The 23,805-nt window shown below is 44.6% G+C and overlaps 1 protein-coding gene across 1 annotated transcript in view; it reads right to left on the bottom strand.

Annotated features, from left to right (window-relative positions):
- The window catches only part of LOC115083518 (cyclic nucleotide-binding domain-containing protein 2-like), a 316,705-nt gene that overhangs the window by 202,997 nt on the left and 89,903 nt on the right, over positions 1–23,805 (bottom strand). Inside the window, exon 8 of the mRNA XM_029587398.1 lies at positions 10,828–10,892. Within this exon, the coding sequence (XP_029443258.1) occupies positions 10,828–10,892 (65 nt within the window). The remainder of the gene's footprint in view (positions 1–10,827; positions 10,893–23,805) is intronic.

Genomic DNA, 23,805 nt, shown 5'->3' with positions numbered 1-23,805 from the left:
GTTATGATCCAGGGCATTTGTGGATTCCTGGGCTGAAGTGGAGTGGACGTACCAAAGGTGTAGAGCCCACAGTATCCCACCATCGACAGGTGAAGCTGATGGAAGGAGAAAGGCGTGGAGTAATCAAGCGAGCAATGGTTGAAGGTCGGTCAGGCGGAGCGTGGTCAGGCATAGCAAAGGTTGGAAACTGGAGACAGGCGGAGTGTGGTCAGACATAGCAATGGTCGAAGGTCGGAGTCAGGCGGAGCATGGTCAGACGTAACAATGGTTGAAGGTTGGAGATAGTCGAGACGTGGTCAGGTGTAGCAGTGGTCATACATTGGAGATAGTCAAGACGTGGTCAGGTGCAGCAGTGGTCATAAGTTGGAGACAGTCGAGACATGGTCAGGCATAGCAAAGATCTTGCAGTCGAAGGAGCAACTAACCCAAGAGAGAGGACATGTTGCTAAGGCGAGTCCTGACCGTCAGGACCCGCCTAATATAGTTCCCCGGGGATGATGTCAGCAGGAGGGGCCGACATTCCTGGCGCACCACAGACCCTTTAAGAACTGGAGAGAAGCGCTCACACGCGCCTGGAAGCCATGAGGAAGAAGTCGACGGCGGCGGCGTCTCCACCACAAGGAGAGGCCTCTTGTAGACAGTGTATGAATAGCCAGCACAAGAGGTTTCAGAAAACGAAAGCTAACTGGACCCATTTCTTGGAAATTACAGCAGAGGTTTCTGCCCATAGTAACCAGGCATGTACATACATGCCCAAATTTATTAATTGGACAAGTAATAAGAGGTGGGCAAACCTATACATCTGTTGATTGGCTGAAGGTACCCCTTTAAATTGCTGTGCACGCATGATAGGTGTTGAGCAGGTTTGAGTGTACAACCATTGCTTTGTACTTCATTTCAAATTCTATCTTTGCCTGTCTTATCAATGGTTTACACTTAACTTGAAAATGCTTATGCTTTTTCTTATTTTCTTCAGATGAGATCTATTTAATGTTTGAGTATTTACCAGGTACTTGTTACTTGGATTGGCCATTGTTGGAAACAGGATACTGGGCTTGATGGACCCATGGTCTGATCCAGTATGGTATGTCTTATGTTGTTATGTTCTCATGTGGTGAAGTTGAGGAGTGGAGATGATGGAGCATGAAAGGCAGAGAGAAAGAGGAGAGGCATGAGGAGAGAAGTGGGAGGAAGAAGAGGAGGGAGAACGAGGGTAGGAGTGCTAGGGAAGGAAGAAAAGCAGGAGTAGGGATAGGGACAGAGGCAGAGATAGGGAGGTCGCAAGTGAAAGGAGGAGGCGAGAGGGGGAAAGGGATAGGCAAGCGAATCCGGTGGGAGGAAGATGACAGGCTAGGGATAGACAGAGAGTGCAGAGGTCAGGGGAATCGACAGGGTAGGTGCAGGGGGGGAGGAAGGTAGGGGAGAGAAGAGTGCAAACAAGAGAGTGGAAAGGGAGGACACCTCTTTGGAAGTGGAGGTGGCACCCACTTCAGGTAGCCAGGCAATATGGCACGTTCATCTCAGGACTTTGAAGTTCAGCCTGGAGGACAATGAAATTTTCATTGCCGGGTCCTGAAAAATTATGTCATGCTGTTCGGCAACCGTGTGGCCAAGACCTTGAGGGCAGCCAAAGGCCAGATCTGGCATACTATCACCCAGGCAATCTCAAGGCTCATTGGCATGAGACACAATGGGGAGCAGATGACCCACAGATACTGAGACATAAAGACCCAGATAAAGACCATGGTGGTGAACCGCAACAGGTACATACAGCAGACTGGTGGAGAAGCCCCTTGTCTGATTGAGCTGACACCCATGGAGGAACACCTCGTGCAACGGCTGGGACCAGATGTGTTCGAGGGCATAGCTGAGTGGCTGGACACCATGCAAGCCAGAGCTGGTAAGTTCACCTCACCTGTAAATGGCAGGGCTGATATAGTTGTGAATGTGAACATCATTTCGCATAAGATATACTCACATTGATTGACATGCAAATTGTGCACCTCATGCCAAAAGGTCCATATGTGTACCTCTTGGCTTTGGTACTGTCTTTTTCTTTGTTTCTACAATTCTTACCCAGGGCTCTGCCAGTTCCAGCCATGCAGCTCCAGGAACCAGCAGTGAAGCCCCAGGGACCAGTTGTAAAGAGCAGCACTTTTTCATGCCCTCTTGCTTATGGATGCTCAGACACGATTCAGCAAGGAGGAGAAGGAGCAGCAGAAGCAGCCTCCTGAGTACAGCCAGGTCCTGCAAGCCCTTGGCTCAGCAAGCCCACTCAATATGAGCCTAAATCTTTGCAGTTTCATAGAGGATTCCAGCCTGCAATGGCACATAATAGAGGTAGGGCAACCTTGCTCCAGCACACCACATGGCCAGCACAAGGCAGCACACACTGCAATGGAGCAGCCCACCAGCCCCCTCATGCCACTTCTAGAGGCTCAGAGCTCCACTTTATCCATGATCAACACAGCTCCGGTACCAGCTCCAGCATCACTACTGGCACCAAGCGAGGCCTCGATGAACAAGTAGCTGGACCAGCTGGAAAGGTCATGGTGCCCACCTGCACCACTAATGTGCCTCAGGAGGGCTGTCAATGGACAGACCCAGGCCATGTTTGACCAGATAGTAGCCCACACCAAGCGCTCACCAGCATCCTTAACCAGATTCCACAAAGAATGCCAGAGCCTCCACCAGTTCCTTTCCCAGCATCCCAGACTCTGCGCTGCACAGCAATCCCCGGCCTGACAGACCACCCAGGGAAAGGGCCCCCAAAGACATGCCACTCCCAAGTGGCAAGCCATGGCATGGCAAAGGCCCATAAAAGTTTGCCACTGATGCCCTGTTATGCCTAGAAACAAGATTTGCTGAACAAGCCTGGCCGGACTTCTGGAGAGAAATCCTGTGCCAGCTAGAAGGAAGAAGACAGCTGGGCCCGTCCTCACTACAGAGTTCCTGTGCTGGCTAGATGGAAGAAGACAGCTGGGCCCATCCTCACTAAACAGATCCTGTGCCAGCTTGCTGAAGGGGCTGGTCTATTGTCTGCCAGTTTTGCTGCCTAGTTATAAAGTCCTCCTCAATGCTGTGCCTATACTCAAGCCTCCTTGATGCAGCCTGCAGACATGGTCCAGATGCTGACTCTTCACATCATGTCTCATCTCTTGTACTTATGCTGGTGTTTGTCTCATCTTATCTCATCTCATCTCATCCTACTGCTGACTCTATCCTGGTGTCTCATCTCATCTCAGCTCATCCTGCTGCTGCCTCCATGTTGATGTCTCACCTCATCTCTGCTCATCCTCTTGCTGTCTTCATGCTGGTGACTCATCTCAGCTCAGCACCTCCTGCTGCTGCCTCTGTGCTGCTGTGTCTTCACCTAGTGCTGGTACCACCATACTGCTGTGTCTGCTTCTGAGGCTGTAATCTTCATGCTGTTGTATCTTCTCCTGGGGCTGCTACCTCCATGCTACTGTGTATTCTCCTGGTGCCACTGCCTCCATACTGTGGTGCTTTCACCTTGGGTTCCTGCCTCTATGCTGCTGGGTCTTCTTCTGTTGCTTCTGCCTCCATGCTGTGCTCTCCAGTCCTAGTCCTGCTGTCTGCTACTTAACCTTTGCTGCCTTGGCCCTTAGACTGTTCCCTTGAGAGTGTTCTTTCAACAAGGACTGTCTGGGGCCTTCACTTGAACTCTGCTGCCTTGGCCCTTAGGCTGTCCCCCCTTTGATTGCGCTCTTTCAACATGGACTGTTTGAGGGTCTTTTGGTTTATATCACATAGTTTTGCTGCTATCAGTTCTAACATTAGAGCTGTATTGTAGCTATTGAGGTGCCACTTCCGCTTCCTATGTTCTATGCTGTAATCATGATTGTGCAAAAGGATAAAATGCTAATAGTGTATATGTAATGTTGCCATTTGGAACAATGTATGCAGAAATCTACATGCAATGTGCTGTTCCTTTCAGTTACAATATCATGTGCAATTACATATCTTGTCCTTGCAGAATGTGATTACCAAAGAAATTGACTTGCTTTCAATCTCTTGACATTTGCTGTGCAATAAAGTGGTCACAGGTTTGAAAGAACACTTTCTTATTGTCTGTTTTTATTATGTGCTTTTTCTCTTAAGGGTTCACTAGGTAAAAGGTTTGGGAACCACATGACTTTGCATGCTAGAGTGTCAGTGACCATTCCAAGTAAACAGTTTTCTGGCAGGTAAGATCATATTGCCTACTAGAGATGTGAATCGTGTGATCGATCGTCTTAACTATCGATTTCGGCTGGGGGGGGAGGGAATCCGATTGTCACGGTTTTGTTTTTTTAAATATCGTGTAAATTGTAAATTGGGGGAGGGCGGGAAAACCGGCACACTAAAACATCCCTAAAACCCACCCCGACCCTTTAAAATAAATCCCCCACCCTCCCGAACCCCCCCAAATGCCTTAAATTACCTGGGGTCCAGAGGGGGGGTCCCGGTGTGATCTTTTACTCTCGGGCCTCCGGGAGCGACCTCCTGCACTCGAATCGTTTTGCTGTACAAAATGGCGCCGGCCATACAGCGTATGGCCGGCGCCATTTTGTATGTCAAAACGACGTCAGGCCATACAGCGTATGGCCGGCGCCATTTTGTACAGCAAAACGACGTCAGGAGCGTAGGAGGTCGTTCCCGGACCCCCGCTGGACTTTTGGCAAGTCTTGTGGGGGTCAGGAGGCCCCCCCCCCCAGCTGGCCAAAAGTCCCTAGGGGTCCAGCGGGGGTCCGGGAGCGATCTCCTACGCTCCTGACGTCGGGGGACAAAAAACAAAATGGCGCCGGCGCCATTTCTACAACGCACCGGAGGCCCGAGAGTAAAAGATCACACCGGGACCCCCCCCCCACTGGACCCAGGTAATTTAAGGCATTTGGGGGGGGGGGGTTCGGGAGGGTGGGGGATTTATTTTAAAGGGTCGGGGTAGGTTTTAGGGTTGTTTTAGTGTGCCGGTTTTCCCGCCCTCCCCCTTCCCCTCCCCCTTCCCCCGATTTACGATTTTTGACAATAAATCAGGGGAATTCCTATTAAATATCGCCTCTAATGATTTTTGACGATTTAAAATATATCGGACGATATTTTAAATCGTCAAAAAACGATTCACATCCCTATTGCCTACTGCATACAAACAAAAGTTGATTGTATGCTCCCAAGGAAGACAGCAAGTGCTAAACAGGAAGCTTCTTACTGTGAAGCTTCAGTATTGGCTCCAGTTGTCTTCTCCAGAGAGCTAACTGTTGGGGTCATTGGCATGTATGTGAGCTAGCCAGTTGCTGGCTAGTGTTCGCCTCCATATACAGTCTGGTAGAATAGGTGCAGAAATGTTTGGCCAGAGGTGCTGTAGCCATGTCTTCATTCTGTTGGGGACCAATGCATTGACTAGCAATGTGAAGGTAATAGTGCACCTATTACAAACCATTGGCCTGTAACACTCTGAAGATATATCACCTCTGACCAAAGAATGGCCTTCTCTCTGGCTCTGGCACAAAATGCTATCATGACATAAGTCTTCAGTCAGAGGGCTATTTGAAAATGACATAAATCCCTAGGTGTGTTTTATCTCTAGGGAGTGTAATTGTGCAGCTGCAGGTATCTGGGACAGAGATTAAATTGTATAAATAATAGTGTTGAGGGCAAGTTACACTAATCACCCCACAAGGCTTTACATTGGGACCCTTACTTGGGTCCTCATTCCACCTAAAATGCAATCTAGACAAAACCCTTTATAGGTTCCACACTAAACAAAATGGCTTCTACTTGCTGGCTGCTCTAACACCATGGGAGCAAGCAACACCATTTAATGCACGTTCGGCCTCTAACACAATTTGATGAATGAACAGGTAAGTTAGCCAGATAGCTGAGTTCATCCTGGAATGCCCCCACTCCACCTCCAACTTATCCTAATTTTTTAGCCAGATAAATGCCAAATACTGAACATAGCCAGATATTCAAACGGAGCCATTTGTCCAGCTAATTCCGAACTTAAATGGACAAATGGACCTGAATATTGAACTTAGAGTTCATGTAATATAGTTTTGCGCCATTGGAATTAATAACCCAAGCCTGTACATATATTAGGATTATTGCATTCCTTGCAACACCTTGCCTTTGGTGTCACAAATTCATTTGAAACATGCAATAATCCCACTCACAAAAAAATACATATTTTGTTATTTCCATATGCAAAAAACACAGGGCTTCAGTATTCGATCTGAACATTCTCATCACAGGGCTATGATGTAATGATGTCACCAGAGCCTTCATGGAATATTAACCTTATCACTAATGGATTGACATTTGCTTGATATAATTTTATTTCCATCAGATGAGCCTACAAAAAACTGAATGTGGTTCTATCACTTGTGAGTAATGAGATCATAACAAAGCTTTGTTTCATCTTAACCTATCTATTCTCTATATAATGTGTCTGGGGTTCATCTTGAATAATAAGGTAGAATTTGATTTAATATGACAAGATTTTATCATCTGCATGGTTGATACAGCTAGTCTATTTTGTATTCACATTGCTCTTCTCTTATGCTATTTTCCCAAAAGATTTAAAGAATTATATTTTCTTTTAAAAAAAAAATCCTAGGCAGCAATTAAACATATAACTTTTAACTTCTCTCATGTTTCTATATTTCTCATTTTATGTCCCCCTTTTATATGATAAACATAAATTTACAGGAATCCTAAGCTCTTTTCTACATGAGCCCAGTAAGGTTTTCCCTGCTGCCTAGACTCAGATCTTACTACTGATTGAATAGTGACATCTGGTGGCTATTTTATAAAAATATCCCTAATTCTTTTTTTATATGTAGAGATACACCCAATATAAAGATATCACCTTCAAATGTATTAATTTATTTATTATTTTTATATACCGACATTCATTCTGAGATATCACATCGGTTTACATTCAGGTACTGTAGGTATTTGTTATTTGTTGATCTTTATTCCTGTGTATCCAAGTGGACTAATAGGGTAACCACACTACATTTCACCTTTAAAAATTCGTTACAGTATTTGATCTGTGGTAAAAGATTACTTATACTTCATGATGCAAAAGAATCCCTTTCTTTAAGAGTTTGTTCAGTATCTCCATCCTCGCTGGTATCTTACTCTGGACAATGATACATTCTGTCCATCAAATTGTTCTAAATACTCCCCATCCACTCTGTACTCTCTCCCAGACAGCCCCAATAACCTGAGCCTCTTCAAGTCTCTCTAGCAGCTGTCTATGGTCACTGGCGATTATTAAGATCAAGACATGGAAGTCTGGAGCAGCTGGACGACTTGGTAATAGGCCTAGACAGTTTTATGTGCTGGGTGTTATCTGAATCTGAGTCCCAGCTGAAGTTCCCGGGTGAGCCAGGCAGACCTACAGCTGAAGCTGGAGAGCTCTGTCAGTGAACAAGGGCGCAGGCAGACAGAAGGGGGCAGTGCGCCGCAGACAATCAGAACACGCAGAGAGACAATCTTTGTCAGAGCCGGTTGGTGCACAGCCCGTGGGCTCCTTCCTCTCTCCTCTGCCATGGCCGACCTGCCCCGTGAGTAGCAGAGCCACCGCCTCTCCCTCCCTGCTAGTGCAGCCTCAGGTCCCCGACGTTCCTGGGTTGCACTGTGGCCGGTGAAATTGCATCGCAGTGGTGCAAATGGCTGCGGCCTTTCTCAGACCCGCCCCCCCCCCCTTCACCCTCCCACCCCCTTTTTCGCTGGATTCATCATTCTGCGAAAAATGATGAATCCAGCTCTAAGTTTGCCGGATAAGCAAGGGAAATATTCAAACCAAACTATTTAGACAGATAACTCACAAGTTATTTGTCTAAATGTCTTTGAATATTGACCCCAATATGTCAATTTCAAGACAGACTACAAGTCCATAAATCCCACGGGGTAAAATCAGGACTGGCTCTGCCTGACTGGATGACATGGAGTCAGTTGGTAACTGTATCCATTTTCAGGCCACTGTGGTAGAACTCACTGTCCATTAGTACATAACATTATAGCTAAGCCATTAAGAACTTACGACATGCCATGCTGAGTCAGACCAAGATCCAGCGAGCCCATCAGGGACTTGTCCAATCCTCTTTTGAACCAAACTATGTTAGTTACCTTGTCCACATCCTCTGACAACAGATTCCATAGCTTGACTGTGTGCTGAGTGAAAAAATACTTTCTACAATTTGTGTTAACTCTGCCGATTGCTAGTTTCATGAAGTGTCCCCTAGTCCTAGTGTTATTTTGAAAGGGTAATTAACCGTCCCCTGTTTACCCATTTCATCCCACTCATGATTTTACAAATTTAAATCATATCCCCTCTGTCGCCTCTTTTCCAAGCTAAACAGCCCTAATCGGTTTAGCCTTTCTTTAAAAGGGAGCTTTACCGCCCCCTTTATCATTTTTGTCATCCTTCTCTGCACCTTTTCTATGTCCACTATGGCTTTGTTGAGATAGGGCGACCAGAACTGCATACAATACTCAAGATGTGTTCACACCATGGATCTATACAAAGGCATTATGATAATCTCAGTTTTATTTTATGTTCTTTCCAGATAGTACCTAACATTCTATTTGCCTTTTTGACTGCTACCATGCGCTGAGCCGAAGATTTCAAGGTATTGTTCACAAGGACTCTGAGGTCCTTTTCCTGTGTAGTGACTCCTAACACAGAACCTTGCATCGTGTACTCATAGGTGAGATTTTTTTTTCTTTACGTGCATTATTATACACTTGTCCACATTAAATTGCATCTTCCATTTAGAAGTCCAGGATCCTTCTGCAGTTCTTCACAATCTGCTGCCATTTTAACAACTCGCGACAATTTTGTGTCATCTGCAAATATGGTCACTTTACTTGTCGTTCCTTTGTCCAGATCATTTATTAATATACTAAATAGCACAGGTCCCAGTACAGACTCTTGGGGCACTCCACTAACGACCTTCCTCTATTCAGAAAACTGACAATTTAGTCCTACCTTCTGTTTTCTGAGGATGAAAGAGAAGAGCCTTACCTGCAGTCTGTGGTATGAGAACCAGTTCATAAGCCAGGATCTCTGGGTTTTGGGGTCTGTTGGAAGGAATCATGATAGACTACATCTTTAACTTTCAAGGATGATCAAAGAGGAAGAAGAAAATAAGAGGAGGAGTAGAGGGATGAGGATGTATCACGCCACTTGCATCTCTTTTTTAAAATCCTAGATCTAGCCATATGTGTCATGTATGACATTCAGTTGAATTTCTTTTTCTGTGTATGGCCAAACTGAAAAACAGGACAATTGTGCATCCTGTCCTTCCTTATGCAAGCCATAGAATGATTTCTTAAAAAGCAGAACTCTTCTGTATAAAGCAGGACAATTGGCCATCCTATGTAGGAGTATATGCCACCAAGTCAGGGCTAGGGAGCATGAGGAGGACAAAAAAACCCAGTGGTGAGCCCAATGGCAGCTGAGGGAGCTGCAGAGTGACTGAAATCTTGGCGCAAGAGGCTCCTGTGAACTGCATTACCAATAAGAGAGAGAGAAGAGCTCTAAGGAGCCTGGAGGTAGAGCTGCAGAGATTAACCCGTTCCCTCTTCATTAATTCTGGCTTAGAACACACCAAAAGTCCTAGCAAGAAGCAGGGCTTGCTGTAAGCCACACCTCTCACATTAACAACCAGTAGTTCTGGTTCTCATTTTCTGATTCTGTATAAAATATCTATTTGGATAGACCCTTGGGGCAGATTTTAAAAGGTACGCGCGCATGTTATAAAATCAGGGGTCGGTGCGCGCAAGGGGGTGCACACTAGTGCACCTTGCGCGCGCCGGGCCCTCAGGGAGACCAGTTGGCTTTCCCCGTTCCCCCCCCCCTTCCCCTCCTGTCCTGCCCCCCAGCCCGAAAAAAAACCCAACCCGTACCTTTATCTCTGAAGTTACCAGAATACATTACAAAGCAGCTTGTATAATACACAATTTAATTTATGGAGAAAGGACAGAATGATTGAATACAGCATTGAGATTGTATGTTCCACAGAGGGACTTGAGATCGGCCAATAAAGGACTTCTATCAGTTCCGACAATCAAATCAGTACATATCAGTCAAGTTAGAGAGAAAGCGCTGTCAATTGCAGGATCAAAACTGTGGAACACACTTCCAGTTCAATTAAGGATGCAGCAAGAAAAAAGTAAATTTAAAGCAGAACTAAAAACATGGTTGTTTAATGCGGCCTGTACTGAAAATGAGAAACAGACATGCGTTTAATACCTACAGGAGGCTTTATTTTAACCATAACTAATGCTAGAAACGTATAGTTATGCTTTTAGTATTTTTATTGGTTTCATATTTATGGCTATTTATTATATACTTTTAACAGCTAATAAGTTTTAGTTATTTCTTACCTTTTAATTTTGCTGTTTTATCTTCTATTTTAATAATTGATTGTATTTTCTTCGCTGTATAATTATTGATATGTAAACCGCTGTGAAGGCTATGCCGAGACAACGGTATATAAATAATAATAAACCTTAAACCTTAAACCAGAGGCAGGCGTAACCTGCGCAAGTCAGCCAACTGCCGGCACGCGATCCACTGGCACAGCGGCCGTTCGGAGGCATCCGGCCACGCCCTTGCCCTGCCCCTGCCCCTTTTTGTAAGCCCCAGGACTCACACGTGTCCTGGGACGCCGAGCCTTTTGAAAATAGGCCCAGCGCACGTAAATCCACCTGGATTTACGCGCATAAGCCTTTTAAAATCTGCCCCTTGGTGGTCACTCCTGACCAAGTTATTACAATAAATCGCAGCAGAGAGAAAATAAAGAAGACTCTTACTGTAGAAAGTCGCATCGGGCATTGTACTGCTTTTGTATAAAATCTGCCAGAATACAGTCAAAATCCTGAAAGATAAAAAAAATTGATTAAATATAAATAATATAAATTAATAGCTCACTGTGGTAAGCTACACATAAAATGTGTGTCCTTATCATGATAAAAAAATATAGTAAAGGAGGAGGAGGTGGGGGGCACTGCTTCCATTATGAACCGCTACATTGAATGGATTCATAAATAACAATTGCAGTTAACTTTTTGAGTGCTTGGTTCTGTCTTCATTCAGTTGGGCTATTTATCTTGCACACAAAATGTATGCTGCCATAATGATAAAGAGCATGGAACAGCTCCCTCATGAAGAAAGGTTAAACATGTTAGGACTCTTTAGCTTGGAGACGATCCAATGGGAGAGGATTTGTTCTGATCAAGCCAGCCATCTGTGAGTAATTGTCTGTACAAGAAAAGGGTTCTTTTGGTGTTCTTGGTGAGATCTTATTCTGGGTCCTTGCTCAGGAGTAATAAGAGGATCCAGGGTAAAATTGGAAGTGACTTAAGCAGATGTGATTTTGATAATCTAAAGAATTGTCTATTTGGATTTGCTCTGGGACTGTGTTTTTGAACCTGCTTGAATTTTTGAAATTTGTGAGTAAAACTATTTTCCTTTTTTGAATACATACCTCAAGTATATGGACTGTTTTAAATTTGTGAAGTATGAGATATTGAATCACTTAGGCCTATATTTTCTAAAACACTGTGGCATCGTGAATCGCGTGGTGCAGGGGGTGGGAAGGCGGGCCTGTGAAAGCCAGCAGCGATCGCACCTCTGCGGTGCGATCGCTGCCGGCTTTTGCACTCAATAGCGCCAACATAAAAGGTGGTGCTATTGGGCACAAAATGGGCAGCGAAAAGGCTCCTTACCTTTTTGCCGTCCTGCTGTCTTCGCGGCGTCCGCCCCGACTCCTCTTCCGGGGCAGACGCCGCCCCGACTACGCCCCTTTTTAGCTATCGCATGCGAAAAGGGACTTTTCACATTCGAGACGTCCCTTTTCACATGCACTAGCTTTAAAAAATGACCCCCTTAGTGGGGTATTAGTAGGTTGGAGAAGTTTAGTGGGGTATATTGGGTGGGGAGCCTCTATGGAGAGGTTTAGTGGGGAGAACCAGAGAATGAAAAATGGCATTCCTGTTTACCAGACCTGAGAAAGAGGAGAAAGAGATGCCAGATGACTGCTCACCAGGAGAGAGTGAAGAAGAGCCAATGAGACAGAAGGAGGAGCCCTGGAAACCAGAGAGTCATTATTGTCATGAGAGACAGAGAGTGTTCATTCAATGTCAAAATGTCCTCTTAAAGGTATATAAACCCGGCTGCGTTCTTGCACCTCTGTACTGCCTATGAAGAGGGGCTTACTGGAGTGCTAGAGTTGGGTGTGTGATGTGTATTAGTGGAACAGGATTGCTCTAGCCTGGGGTTCCTTGAATTAGAGAGTTGCTGGTTCAGAGTTTCCTGAGTTTGAGGATCTCAGATCCAGGAGTCCTGGACTCAGGGCTTTAGGAACGGGTCCTGGGTTACTTGCTCTTGACCCTGGGTCCTGGACTTAGAGAGTGAGCCTTGTGTATGGCAATTCCAGGTCTGGTGCTCTTAGGTCCTGGGCTCCATAACTCCAGGGGTCATAGGTCTGGAATCCTGAACTACAGAGCCTTGTAACTTTTTTTTCACTTGATTAGTTAGGGGTGTGAGTTAAACTTACTTTCCACTTCTAACCCCTGAAATAGAAAACTATAGTAAAGTTAAAATTAACTACAGTTTCAGTGCACATTTTTAACTACCACGTGCTATGAATATAATTAACTTATTACATTGGTAATAAAGCTAAAATTTAGCACAGTAGTTAAATAAACTGTGCTATAAACTTAGTGCACATTTTTAGTGTTGTTTTATTGCATCGGCTCTTTAATGTGTAAGAGAATGCAGATGTATGAGCAACCTCTTTGGAAGGTGCAGGTGAGGTTCCTTTGGAAGCTTCAGAGTGGAGCATGCTAGTTCATAGAAGTTTAGTATCATAGCAGATGACAACTGAAAAAGACTACGAGCCTATCTAGTCAGCTCAATTAGACCTGTCCATGAAGCTAAAGATACATCCCAGATCAATTTCTTTGATGGAAATTCAAATCTTCAATAAATATTTTTTTAGATTTATAAGAATGATTGGTGTGTATAAATGTCTTAGTGGGGATTATCTTGGATTATGAAGATTTTAAATAAATAAGAGAGGACCTTTCTTCCCAAAGAAAAATCTAGGATGTGATGATTTATTATTTATTTATTTATTTTTAGTTTTTATATACCGATCTTCCTACATTAGATGCAAATCAAACCGGTTTACAATGAACAAAAAACTTGCCTATAGGCATTACATGGAACCATGAACATCTATGAAACCTTAAGTAACTTAATGATGTTATCTTTTTACAGTAAATTCATTTAATCTAACAGGCCGATACAGTACAGTGCGCTCTGACGGAGCGCACTGTTAACCCGCCACTGGACGTGCGTTTTCCCTTACCCCTTATTCAGTAAGGGGCCGAAAACGCACGTCCAATCTGCTGAACCTAATAGCGCCCGCAACATGCAAATGCATGTTGATGGCCCTATTAGGTATTACCATGCGATACAGAAAGTAAAATGTGCAGCCAAGCCGCACATTTTACTTTCAGAAATTAGCGCCTACCCAAAGGTAGGCGCTAATTTCTTCAGGCACCGGGAAAATGCACAGAAAAGCAGTAAAAACTGCTTTTCTGTGCACCCTCCGACTTAATATCATGGTGATATTAAGTCGGAGGTCCCGAAAATTTCCAAAAGTAAAAAAATAAATAAATAAAAAATTTTGAAGTCGGCCGGCGGCTGTCGGGTCGAAAACCGGATGCTCAATTTTGCCGGCATCCGGTTTCCGAGCCCGTGGCTGTCAGCGGGCGTGAGAATCGACGCCGGCAAAATTGAGCGTCGGCTGTCAAACCCACTGACAGCTGCCGCTCCAGTCCAAAAGGAGGCGCTAGGGATGCACTAGTGTCCCTAGCACCTCCTTTTGCCCGTTTTTACCACCGGGCCTCATTTAAATACAGAATCGCGCGCACAGGAGAGCGGGCATTCGCCCGCTCTCCCGCGGACTTTACTGAATCGGCCTGAAAGAATGTAAAGGTAGCTGGGTAGTCAAAGTATTTTCTGCATCATTTAAGTCTAGTAAGAATAGAGAAGTTGCAATTCTAATAAGGTATAATTTTGTTTACTAAATAAATAATAGATGCAGAGAGTTGATTTTTGATGGTTCATGAATTAATTAATGGTGTTCAGACTGTACTTTTAAACATGTATGCTTTGAACCATAATACAAAACCATTTTTGAAAGGATTCTTGAGTTATCTGCTGAAACTAGTGGTTATTGATCCTAGGGGATTGATTTTAATACAAAATAGGCTCTAATTTAGAGAGGCCAGCAAGCATTCAGAACACATAATAGAAAGAATGATCTGCTCAAATTTCTGAGAGAAAAACTCAAAGATGCAGGACTGGTAGGCATCTTGTGTTTTTTTTACATTGGACAGAATGATACTTGGATTGGGTTGGTTTGGTTTGGGACTGTGAAATTTCGTCTCTCTCTGCTGGGGCTTGGATTGGGTTGGTTTGGTTTGGGACTGTGAAATTTCGTCTCTCTCTGCAGGGGCTTGGATTGGGTTGGTTTGGTTTGGGACTGTGAAATTTCGTCTCTCTCTGCTGGGGCTTGGATTGGGTTGGTTTGGTTTGGGACTGTGAAATTTCGTCTCTCTTGCCCGTCCAAAGGAGGGTGCATTTGCTGGTGCCGGGCGCTCAAGGCAGCGGGGTCTGTAGGAGAACCATCCACTTCCTGGTACCTGTCATTTGAAATGACATTTGAAATGACAGGTTCCAGTGAACTCAGGATACTGTATAGGCGCTGTATAGCGCCTATACAGTAAAACGGATTGCGCTTCATGGACGCTTCTTGGACGTGCTTTGGACGCGGCTTGCATTTGCATGCCATTTAAATACTCTATCGAGCGGTATGTGATCCGGACTGTGCGTGCGGCAAACGAGGGTGCGCCTGGCACTGCCGCACTTTTTCTTACACGCCCTTACTGTATCGGCCTGATAGGATGTTGTAAGGGACGGAGACAAGACAAGACGTTCTACCTCCACAGTGTATGTATATGGTTCTTTGTTACACAGTCACTTTGATATTGCTTAGCTTAGAATCTCTAAATGTATATAATTCCGTTTCCTGATTGGTTATTGTTTGAATTATTCTGAGTTCCTTATTGAATCTATCTTGTTTTTTCTCTCCCCCTTTCTTTGTCTCTCTCCTCTTCCTATTGGTCCCTTATCCAAAAGCAGCCTGGGACTGTTACTTCCTGCAGGCTTCAGTTTTCAAGCTAACAGCTCTTACTAATCGTTCTCTTCAAGGTCCTAGAATCATCGCTTTTTTTTTCACCTCTTCCTATAATTCCACAGCTTCTTATACAGCTGGACTTGTCTGCCTATAACTATGAATTTTCAGAGATTCTCATCACAGTTTCAGTTATCTGTGTGGCTATCCTTGATACCATGCCATTCACAGTGAGTATTAAAGTTTTTATCATTCAATAAATGTTCGGTATTAAGATATTTCAGATATTTGAAGATGGGAAAGGGAAAAAGGTTTAACTGACTGTTTAGTAATTAAAGCAGAGTCATACCAATTGTGAGAAGAGTACACAGGGTGAGAGGGAGCTGGCCACCATGCCTACCCATATCTGATGGCCAAATAGGTGGAGAAAGTGATGGCAAAAACCTGAAATATTCTTTGGAGCATAAAGAGAGGAATATTCAGCAAAAAAAAAGGAAGTGACATTACCCCTGAATAAATCCCTGAGTTTTCTCATTTGGAATACTGTAAACAGTTCTGGAGACTGCAGCTTCAAAAGGATATAAACTGGATGGAATCAGTCCAAAGGGTGGCTACTAAAATAATCAGTGGTCTTCACTGTAAAATGTATGAAGGCAGTCTTAAAGATCTAAACATGTATACCCTAGAGGAAAGGTGAGATACAAGAGATATGATACAGACATTTAAATACCTCCAAGGTATCAATGCATCTGAGGCAGGCCTCTTTCAACAGAAAGGAGGCTCTGGAATGAGGGGTCATGGAAAGAGAGAGAAAGGGAATAGCCTGAGGCATAATCTAAGGAAATATTTCTTTATAGAGAGGGTAAAGGAGACAAGGACATTATCTGAATTCAAGAAACCATGAGACAAGAAAAGGGGATCTTGGAGGGAGTGGTAGGGATTGTAGAGATAGGCAGACTAGATAGGCCACATGGACCTACATTTTCAAAGAAGTTTCATGCGTAAACTTGGCTTATAAGCCCATATGTGCAGGATATGCGCACACGCTTAAATTTCCAAAAAGATCACATTTGCATATATACCTGCATTTGCAAGTAAAAGTACATGCATAAAAAGTGGGCATCTTTGGGACATGTCGGGATGCGGTTTGCAATTTTGTGTATATGTTGCTATTTCGTAAAGAACATACTCATGAAAATCATCAAGAATGTGCAAACACTTTTATTGCTACTATTTAACTTTCCAGTTTTAAACAACTTGCACTGTCTTTTTCAACTTAGTGTTTGGCGGGCTGGCTTCTCTTAGTGAGCAGACACTGCAGCAGGCTAGGAGGACAAGCATAGGAGGTAGTGGGCGCTATCAGAGAGATCCTGCTCATTGACCAGAAGTGTGTTTGCTTTTTGTCAGGTTTGTCCTTCACCTGAGACAAGGTTTGCTCGACTGGGGAGGGGGCGAGTGTGTGTCACTGGGGCATACTGGGGCAGACTGGATGTGAGTGTCACTGGGGCATACTGGGGCAGACTGGATGTGAGTGTCACTGGGGCATACTGGGGCAGACTATGGGGGGTGAGTGAGTAGCTGGAGAAATAATAAACTTATGGATACTCATGGCACAATGGTTGAGGTGGAAGAGAGAACAGAGGAGGAGGAGGAGTATGTAGGACTAGGGCACAGTTTTTAGATTTGTCAGAGGAGCAAATCATGAGCACGTTGAACAAAGAAACCATACTATACTTATGCCAATACTTAGAGCAGGACCTATGCCCTTCCACCAGGAAAGGCCACACCATGTCAGTGTATCTCAAAGTCACTACAGCCCTGTTCTTTTTTGCACCAGCACCTTCCAGACATCTCTAGAGGTCACGGCTGGAATAAACTAGTCAGTCACCTCCATATGTATTGCTCAGTTTCTGGCTGCATTTTTCACGAAACCATATCACTATATATCTTTTCCTTGGAGAAGGCAGCAACAACAACAAATTATGACAGATTTTTGCAAATTTGCATGCTTTTCCTTGATTTTGGCATCTATTTATTCCTATAAAGGTGCCAGCAGGCAACGAGGTCACTTTCTGCAACCGTAACAAGTCTGTAGTCAGCAATGTCAAGGGAATCATCGTGGATATAGTGCCCCAGGTTTCCAGGATCCTGTCACAATACCTACATCCTCTCTCAATCAGGAATTCATAACTGCTTCTGGGAAGGTCACATCACTGGGTTTGGTGTCTAGGTAGGTATGCTGCTCTCACCACAACCACACAGCTACTAACCTCTGCCCATTTCTCTCCCTGGTATCAAGATGGACTTACCACTTAGGCCCAAAAGGCCCAAACCAGCCTCTACCAGGGAACATCCCAGCTGCCTACCACCATGGAATATTTCACTCAGCTCTTCTTTGCCTTCTCTCTTACAGATTTTAGAGGATATCTATTCAAAATATGGCTCATGATCCAGCTGGCATACCCTCAGACTACAACACTGTGGAGGGGAGAGTTGCTCCTGATAGCTATTATGAAAAGACCTGAGGCGAAGGCCTGCCAACAGTGGTGTGCCTCTCCTCTTCAGCAGCAACACAAGATGAGTCCATTCCCATGTTAGCAGAGAGGCTAATATGGGGATGGACTCATGAATAGGGAGCCTTCTTCTGCAGTGAAGGAGGTGTCGATGGAGGAGGCATCAGTGCAGATGGTGTAGGCATTGGAGGATGAGGCCCCATCATAGGTGGTAGTGGATGCACTAGGAGAGCAACCCACCAGGCTGGCAGAACTGCAGCAGGTGGAGGAGAAATCCAGAGTGGTGTTACAGCAAATTCTAGGGAAAGCTGCCCAGTGGCTGCCATGTAGCATTCCATGCAGGCTGTGGTTGGCTGTGGTGGCATCCGCTGCAGCATCTCCCTCCAGACTGTAGTCATGGCCTGCAGTTCCTCCTGCAGCATTCAGCCAAGGCCCTGTATCTCTTGACACATACCCTGCATTTCTTTCTGCACCACTTCCTTCAGGCATTGAATGTCATGCCTTAGGCCTGCAATCTGTTGTGCCATTTTCTTGTTGAGTTGAGGCATAAAGCTCTCTGCTGGAGTAAAAGATAACTCATCTTCTCTGAGAAGCTGCCCTCTTCAAATTGACTGGCTTTCCACTCATCTACTGCAAGCTGCAAGACTTATGGTGCTGGGTGATCCTGGACTCCACCTCACCCTTCTACAAAGCCTGGCTACACTCTGCATCTGTTGCCACACCCCTCTCATTCTCTTCTCTGCCATCACTGGACTGCTGACCTCCTCTTCATCTTCACTGCCCTCCTCTGAGCTTTCCAGCAGCACTCATGGACACTGCCTAGCCCTTCCAAGGTCACTGGTTTCTGGGATCATCTGAATCATGGACAGTCTCTTGTCCTGTAAAAAGGTAAAGTGTACAAGCTGTCACTACACACTCTATCTGGTCTTTTCTCTTTTCACCCACTGGACCATCTTTATAGGTATGGAGAACCACTCAATGGCTTAAGTCTGTGGTCTCCTGCTACTCAACAAATTCTAATTTAGCATTCCCTAGGATGTCAAAGCTAACATTACACACTACTTTTTCACTTAAATACATGGACGGAAAGAGGACAGACAGCTTGGTGTGGCTCCTGACTGATGGCCCTATCTGCCTTAGCATCATTGAATATCTCTAAAAAGGTTCATATGTATTTATATGTAAGCAAAGTGGACCCTTGTGCTGTGGGATGTTTGGCTCAGCCTAGAGAGTGGACCCCCTAGGCCCACACTGACAGCTGGAAGATGTACCCTGGGATGTGACTGGTCAGGAGCTTTACCCTTACCAACCTCTTTCCCTGCAGGTTGAGTCCTTGGCTTCCGAAGGCCGGCAGGACTTAAGCGGTGATCCCACAGGGCAATGGGAGAGAGAGAGAGAGAGACCGGGACCAAGCTAGGTCTAGGCAGGCAGCAGTCAGAGAGACACACCAGTGGCAAGCAAAGGGTCAGGGCAGGCAGCAACTGGTCAGAGGTAGGTGGCAGATGAAATGTAGTCAAGGTCCAGGCAGTGGTCAGATCCAAGAAGTCAGTCTGAGGTGATGGCAGGAATGAGGGAGGATGGACTGGATGAGGCAGAGGAGGTAGAAGAGACAAGGCATGGCAGGCTGGAGAGCCAGGACACGGCAGGCTGGATGAGAAAGCCGGTTGGAAAGACAGGATAAGGCAGGCTGGGACAAAACGAGGCAAGAAAGCAGGAAACACTGAGGCAATGTGTACTGGACAACAAGGCAGGAGACCGGTTGCTGAGGTGGAAAAATACAGCAGGGTCCTTGTTTAAATAGCCTGGCAGGGCTGATGTCATCGGAGGACACCTCGAGAGAGTTCCCGCCATGGAGTGTACATAAGGTGGGTGTGTGCAACTAAGGAGGTTGAAAGTGGCGCTGATGTGATGGCAGCATTTACTGTGAAGAGTCCGTCTGCATGCAGTGGCATTCCTGCCATGCTGGGAGGCTGCCCCGGAGGTGTTGGGAGTGAGTGCTGCTGGTCGCGGGACAACCCCGCAACCGGTAAACATATATATATGTGTGTGTGTGTATATACAAGCATGAAAACCCCTATTCCCATATTTTAAGAGAACCGTTAATCAATTGCTATGTTGGAGAAACAACATTCATATGATTCAAAAGATATGTTACACACTCCAAAACTTTTTATTCTTTTATATATCAAAACATTTTATATCTAATTTATATCACTTATAATCCTAAAAAAATTTTATCTAAAAGTGCTCAAAGACTTTTACTCACACATACTCACACACACATTCACTTGCAATAAAACATTGCATCCAAATTTAACAACATCAAAATCAACTGTGCGACGGATATAGTGGCGCACTAAATATACAGTTGTTTATAGCATTATTTGGCGGTCTTAAGACATGAGATGCCCAATTCTTCAACACCTCTCCCAGTTGTTGTGCTGAGAATCATCTATTCAGCTTGGGCGAATGAAATTTGGCTTGCAGGCCCATCAGCCCTCATTCTGGCCTATTTCTTCTTGACCTTTTTTCGGAGGTCTCACCACTTGTGACTCAGGTCTTGCACACTCCTGTTGTTGTGGAAGACTGTATTGAGTCAGTGGTGGATTTTCTCTGATCTTTTTGGTAGGATTCTGCTTTCTGTGATTCCTTCCCATACACAATATTCTGGACCTTCATAACCTGCTTCACCCAAAGGTCCACTTCTTGTGGCTTGAAGTTTGGCTTCCTAAGCAGGACTCCCCTTCTTTCAGACATTGTGCAGTTAGGAATACAGGCTATGAGAACAGCCCTTATTTACCCATATTCATGAGTAAAAGCCATGTAAATATCCGTTCAAAGGGGCAGGGTTTACGCACATAAAATTTACACATAAACTTTTATAAGATAGCAAAATTTCACACAGAACCTTACATGTATGTATATTTGCTATATATATGCACGTTCAGTGCTTTTAAAGTTGTGTTATATGTATATAATTTTTCTCATAGTGTGTATAGAGCTGTTCCATAATAGGGTTACCTGATAGCTCCAGATCAATAGGGACAGGCTGAGACGGTCCAAGGGTTCATCCCTACTGCATTCAATGGGGGAAACACCTAGACTGCCTCTGTCTGTCCCTGATGACCTGGAACTATCTGGTAACCCCTGTCCATAAGCAATATATTTGATGTAAAGAAAGCATGTGTAGGAGATTAACTAATACTCTGATGCCTTTTACTTTTTTAATTGGCCTTTGCTTTTATTCTCTATACCTGGTATTTAATCAGAAAGAAAGAGATCCTTCATTCAGCAAATAATCTTTTTAGGTAAATGTATGGGTCCTGTTTATTAGAAGACATCTGGGTGTTAGGTTCTACAGAGATCTACCCTACAAATTCTATGTAGCATAACTAATGTCAAGACAGGAATCAGCTGATGAAACTGACAGTTCAGACAATGCATCGGGTGACTGGCCCCAAGTTCTGAAGGCTTGTTTTGTTTGGTCCTTTTCAAAAATAGATAGTGTAGGTGGGTGAGGGAATTAGTTAATGGAAACATCAAGGAGTCCCTGATAGCTTACAGCTGGGAGCTTTAATGTGAGAGTCCTCAAACACTCCTTTAGCCTACATGTCTAGTAGAAGTCATGGGCCCAGGAGAAACCCGTGTTCTGTCAGGCATTCCTCCATTGGAAGTTGGCTCTTTCAGAGATATAAATGTGGGCACAGTGATGAAAGGATTTAGGGATATGCCACTGGAAGTTTGGAACCTTGTGAAAATAATCTCACCCCTACCAAGGAAGACAGCTAATATAAATAGGGAGAAGATGAGGATGGAGACTATAGTTACATTACCTACCTGGAGTACTACAGGTAGGCATTTTTCAACATGGGATAAGACTGACTTTGTTCTCTGTTACATTCATTAACATCACCATCTTTTGAGAGACAAGAGGTGAATTAATTGAACTCAGTGCAGATAGCTTCTGTTGAAAGGAGGTCCTACCAACACATCAATATCACACCTTTTCTCTGCTGAAAGGTTTGCTTTTGATGAAAGAGCCTCTATCAACTCCATGTCTCCCCACAAAGTAATATTCGTATTGGAGAAGCTGACACGATGTTTCCCCCTATAGGCTATACCAGTATTTGTGGCTTGGCTTCACTCACATCTCTGGCATTTTGAGGAGGTAAGACCTAACTGATGTCTAACAGCTTGAATGTATTCTGCCCATTCAAGCTGGGGACAAAAGTGTAGATTGTTGTCCCTAATATGGTGTTAAACAGAGGCAGCTGTAAGGGTAGATGAGTAGATCATAGAGGTTAGAGGAACAGAGCTGTATGCCTAACTATATGCATGCCAGTATGTGTGTTTGAGAGTGAGTGGAGTAGGCTGTGTTAAAAGGGGCTAGACTCAGGGATTATGTGCTCTTCAGCATGCATAACAAAAAAACTCATTCAGAAAATAAATATTTACATTACTTTTATATAAATTTAAAAAATGTTGAAATTAGCAAACTATTTACAAGATAGAAAACAAAATGGGGGAAGGGGTAGAAGAAACTAGGGGAAAAGCTAACTACAGAACTTAAAAGGGTCCAGTGACCTCTGAAGGCAAGGTCCTGACTGGCACAGGGGCTGGAGGCTATGGCAGTCAGCTCATGCCTACCAGCTCAAGAATGGCCGTGTAGTCCTCTTGAGTCTGAGTAAGATGATCCACCATCTCCACCATTCTCCCAAAGTTGGCTTGCAGGGCCTCAGATGTCCTCACCCATCCTCTGTACAGCCTCCTCTATCGCTGCTTGAGCCTGGGACTCGTGGGCAGGAGTGGGTGCTCCAGCTGCAGATTCCATCTCTTTTGCCAAGGGGTGCAGTCCAGAATTAGGGAGAAGGTTTCCAGCAACCTGCTTGCCTCCTTCACCCAGCAATGACTTGACAGAACGAGAGGAGGCCCTTCCAGATAAGGACAAGAAAGGATTGCCCACGCAGAGGCACTGGCCATCAATTGGGTAGGTGTGGCTACTGTGGCACCGCTGGCTCTAGTGGATGTGGCCACAGGTATCTGGCTCGCAGCACAGCTGCTGCTCAAGCAGAAAAGGATAAGCACTTTTTTCTCTCCCTCCTCAGAGCTAGTAGTCTCTGTGAACAGAGAGAAAAGTGTGTGTCAAGCAATCTGCTAGTATGTTCTGTGGTATGATGTGTTGCAGCTTAGAAACAATTAGCATACATAGCATTTATGGGACTGATGGAGGCATTGGCAAGTGATCCTATCTGTGGGACACCCATCTGCCATAGGGGGTTGCAAGGCCATCTATAGGTACCCAGAGAAACATTGCCTTCTAAACAGCAGTCTTTTACTGCATGGTGCCTAGCTAGTGATAGAGGCTTGGAAGTATGTGTTAGAGTGTCGCTTGGATTCCAAGCAATCAACAGCCATGTTTCAGTCACAGGTAAATGGGTCCTTGTAAGAAGGGAGGCATTGACAATGCTTAGTAAAAGTATAAGGAGTAGGTTCTAGCACTTTTCTTACTTCAATTGTAGGCCACAAAGTGATTTTAAAGTAGTGCTTCAGAACAGTGCTACCCATAACCCAAGGATTTTACAAGAAAGATGTTTATGTGCATGAGTGATTCTATCAGCTATTAGCAAAGACAGGGTCTTCTTGATTTATTGGGCAATAGCAGGGCATGTGATGGAAGTAGGAAATAGACAAAGTTGACATGTCCCTAATGGGCACTTTGGGAATTTAATTCCGGCCTCCTCCTGCCTGTCATGCAGCTAGTTTAGTCACTCCCCCTCCTTCAGGCAAAGCTTCCAGGTCTTCTTCTTGAGGTCCTCAATCTGTAAAGAGAAGCATGAATAAATGCTTTTATTTATATGTAGTTGGTTGTCTGACCTTATTGTAATTTAATCTTTTTTTTTCCCTATAAAATCATTGATCCTGTTTTCTAGCCTCTATGTGGTCCCTTTGTGCATTAGTATATGTTGTTTGGCTTTTGCTTCCCTACCAACCCCCTTCTCTATCCCAGCCCACTTCCCACCTACTCCCCATCCCCTTCCTACCTACCCTGCCATCTAAGTCCTACCTACCTA

The sequence above is a fragment of the Rhinatrema bivittatum genome, chromosome 1, assembly GCF_901001135.1.
Source record: "Rhinatrema bivittatum chromosome 1, aRhiBiv1.1, whole genome shotgun sequence".
NCBI lineage: Eukaryota > Metazoa > Chordata > Amphibia > Gymnophiona > Rhinatrematidae > Rhinatrema > Rhinatrema bivittatum.
The sequence above is the reverse complement of the archived record's forward strand: the minus strand, read 5'-3'. Positions and strand labels throughout refer to the sequence as shown.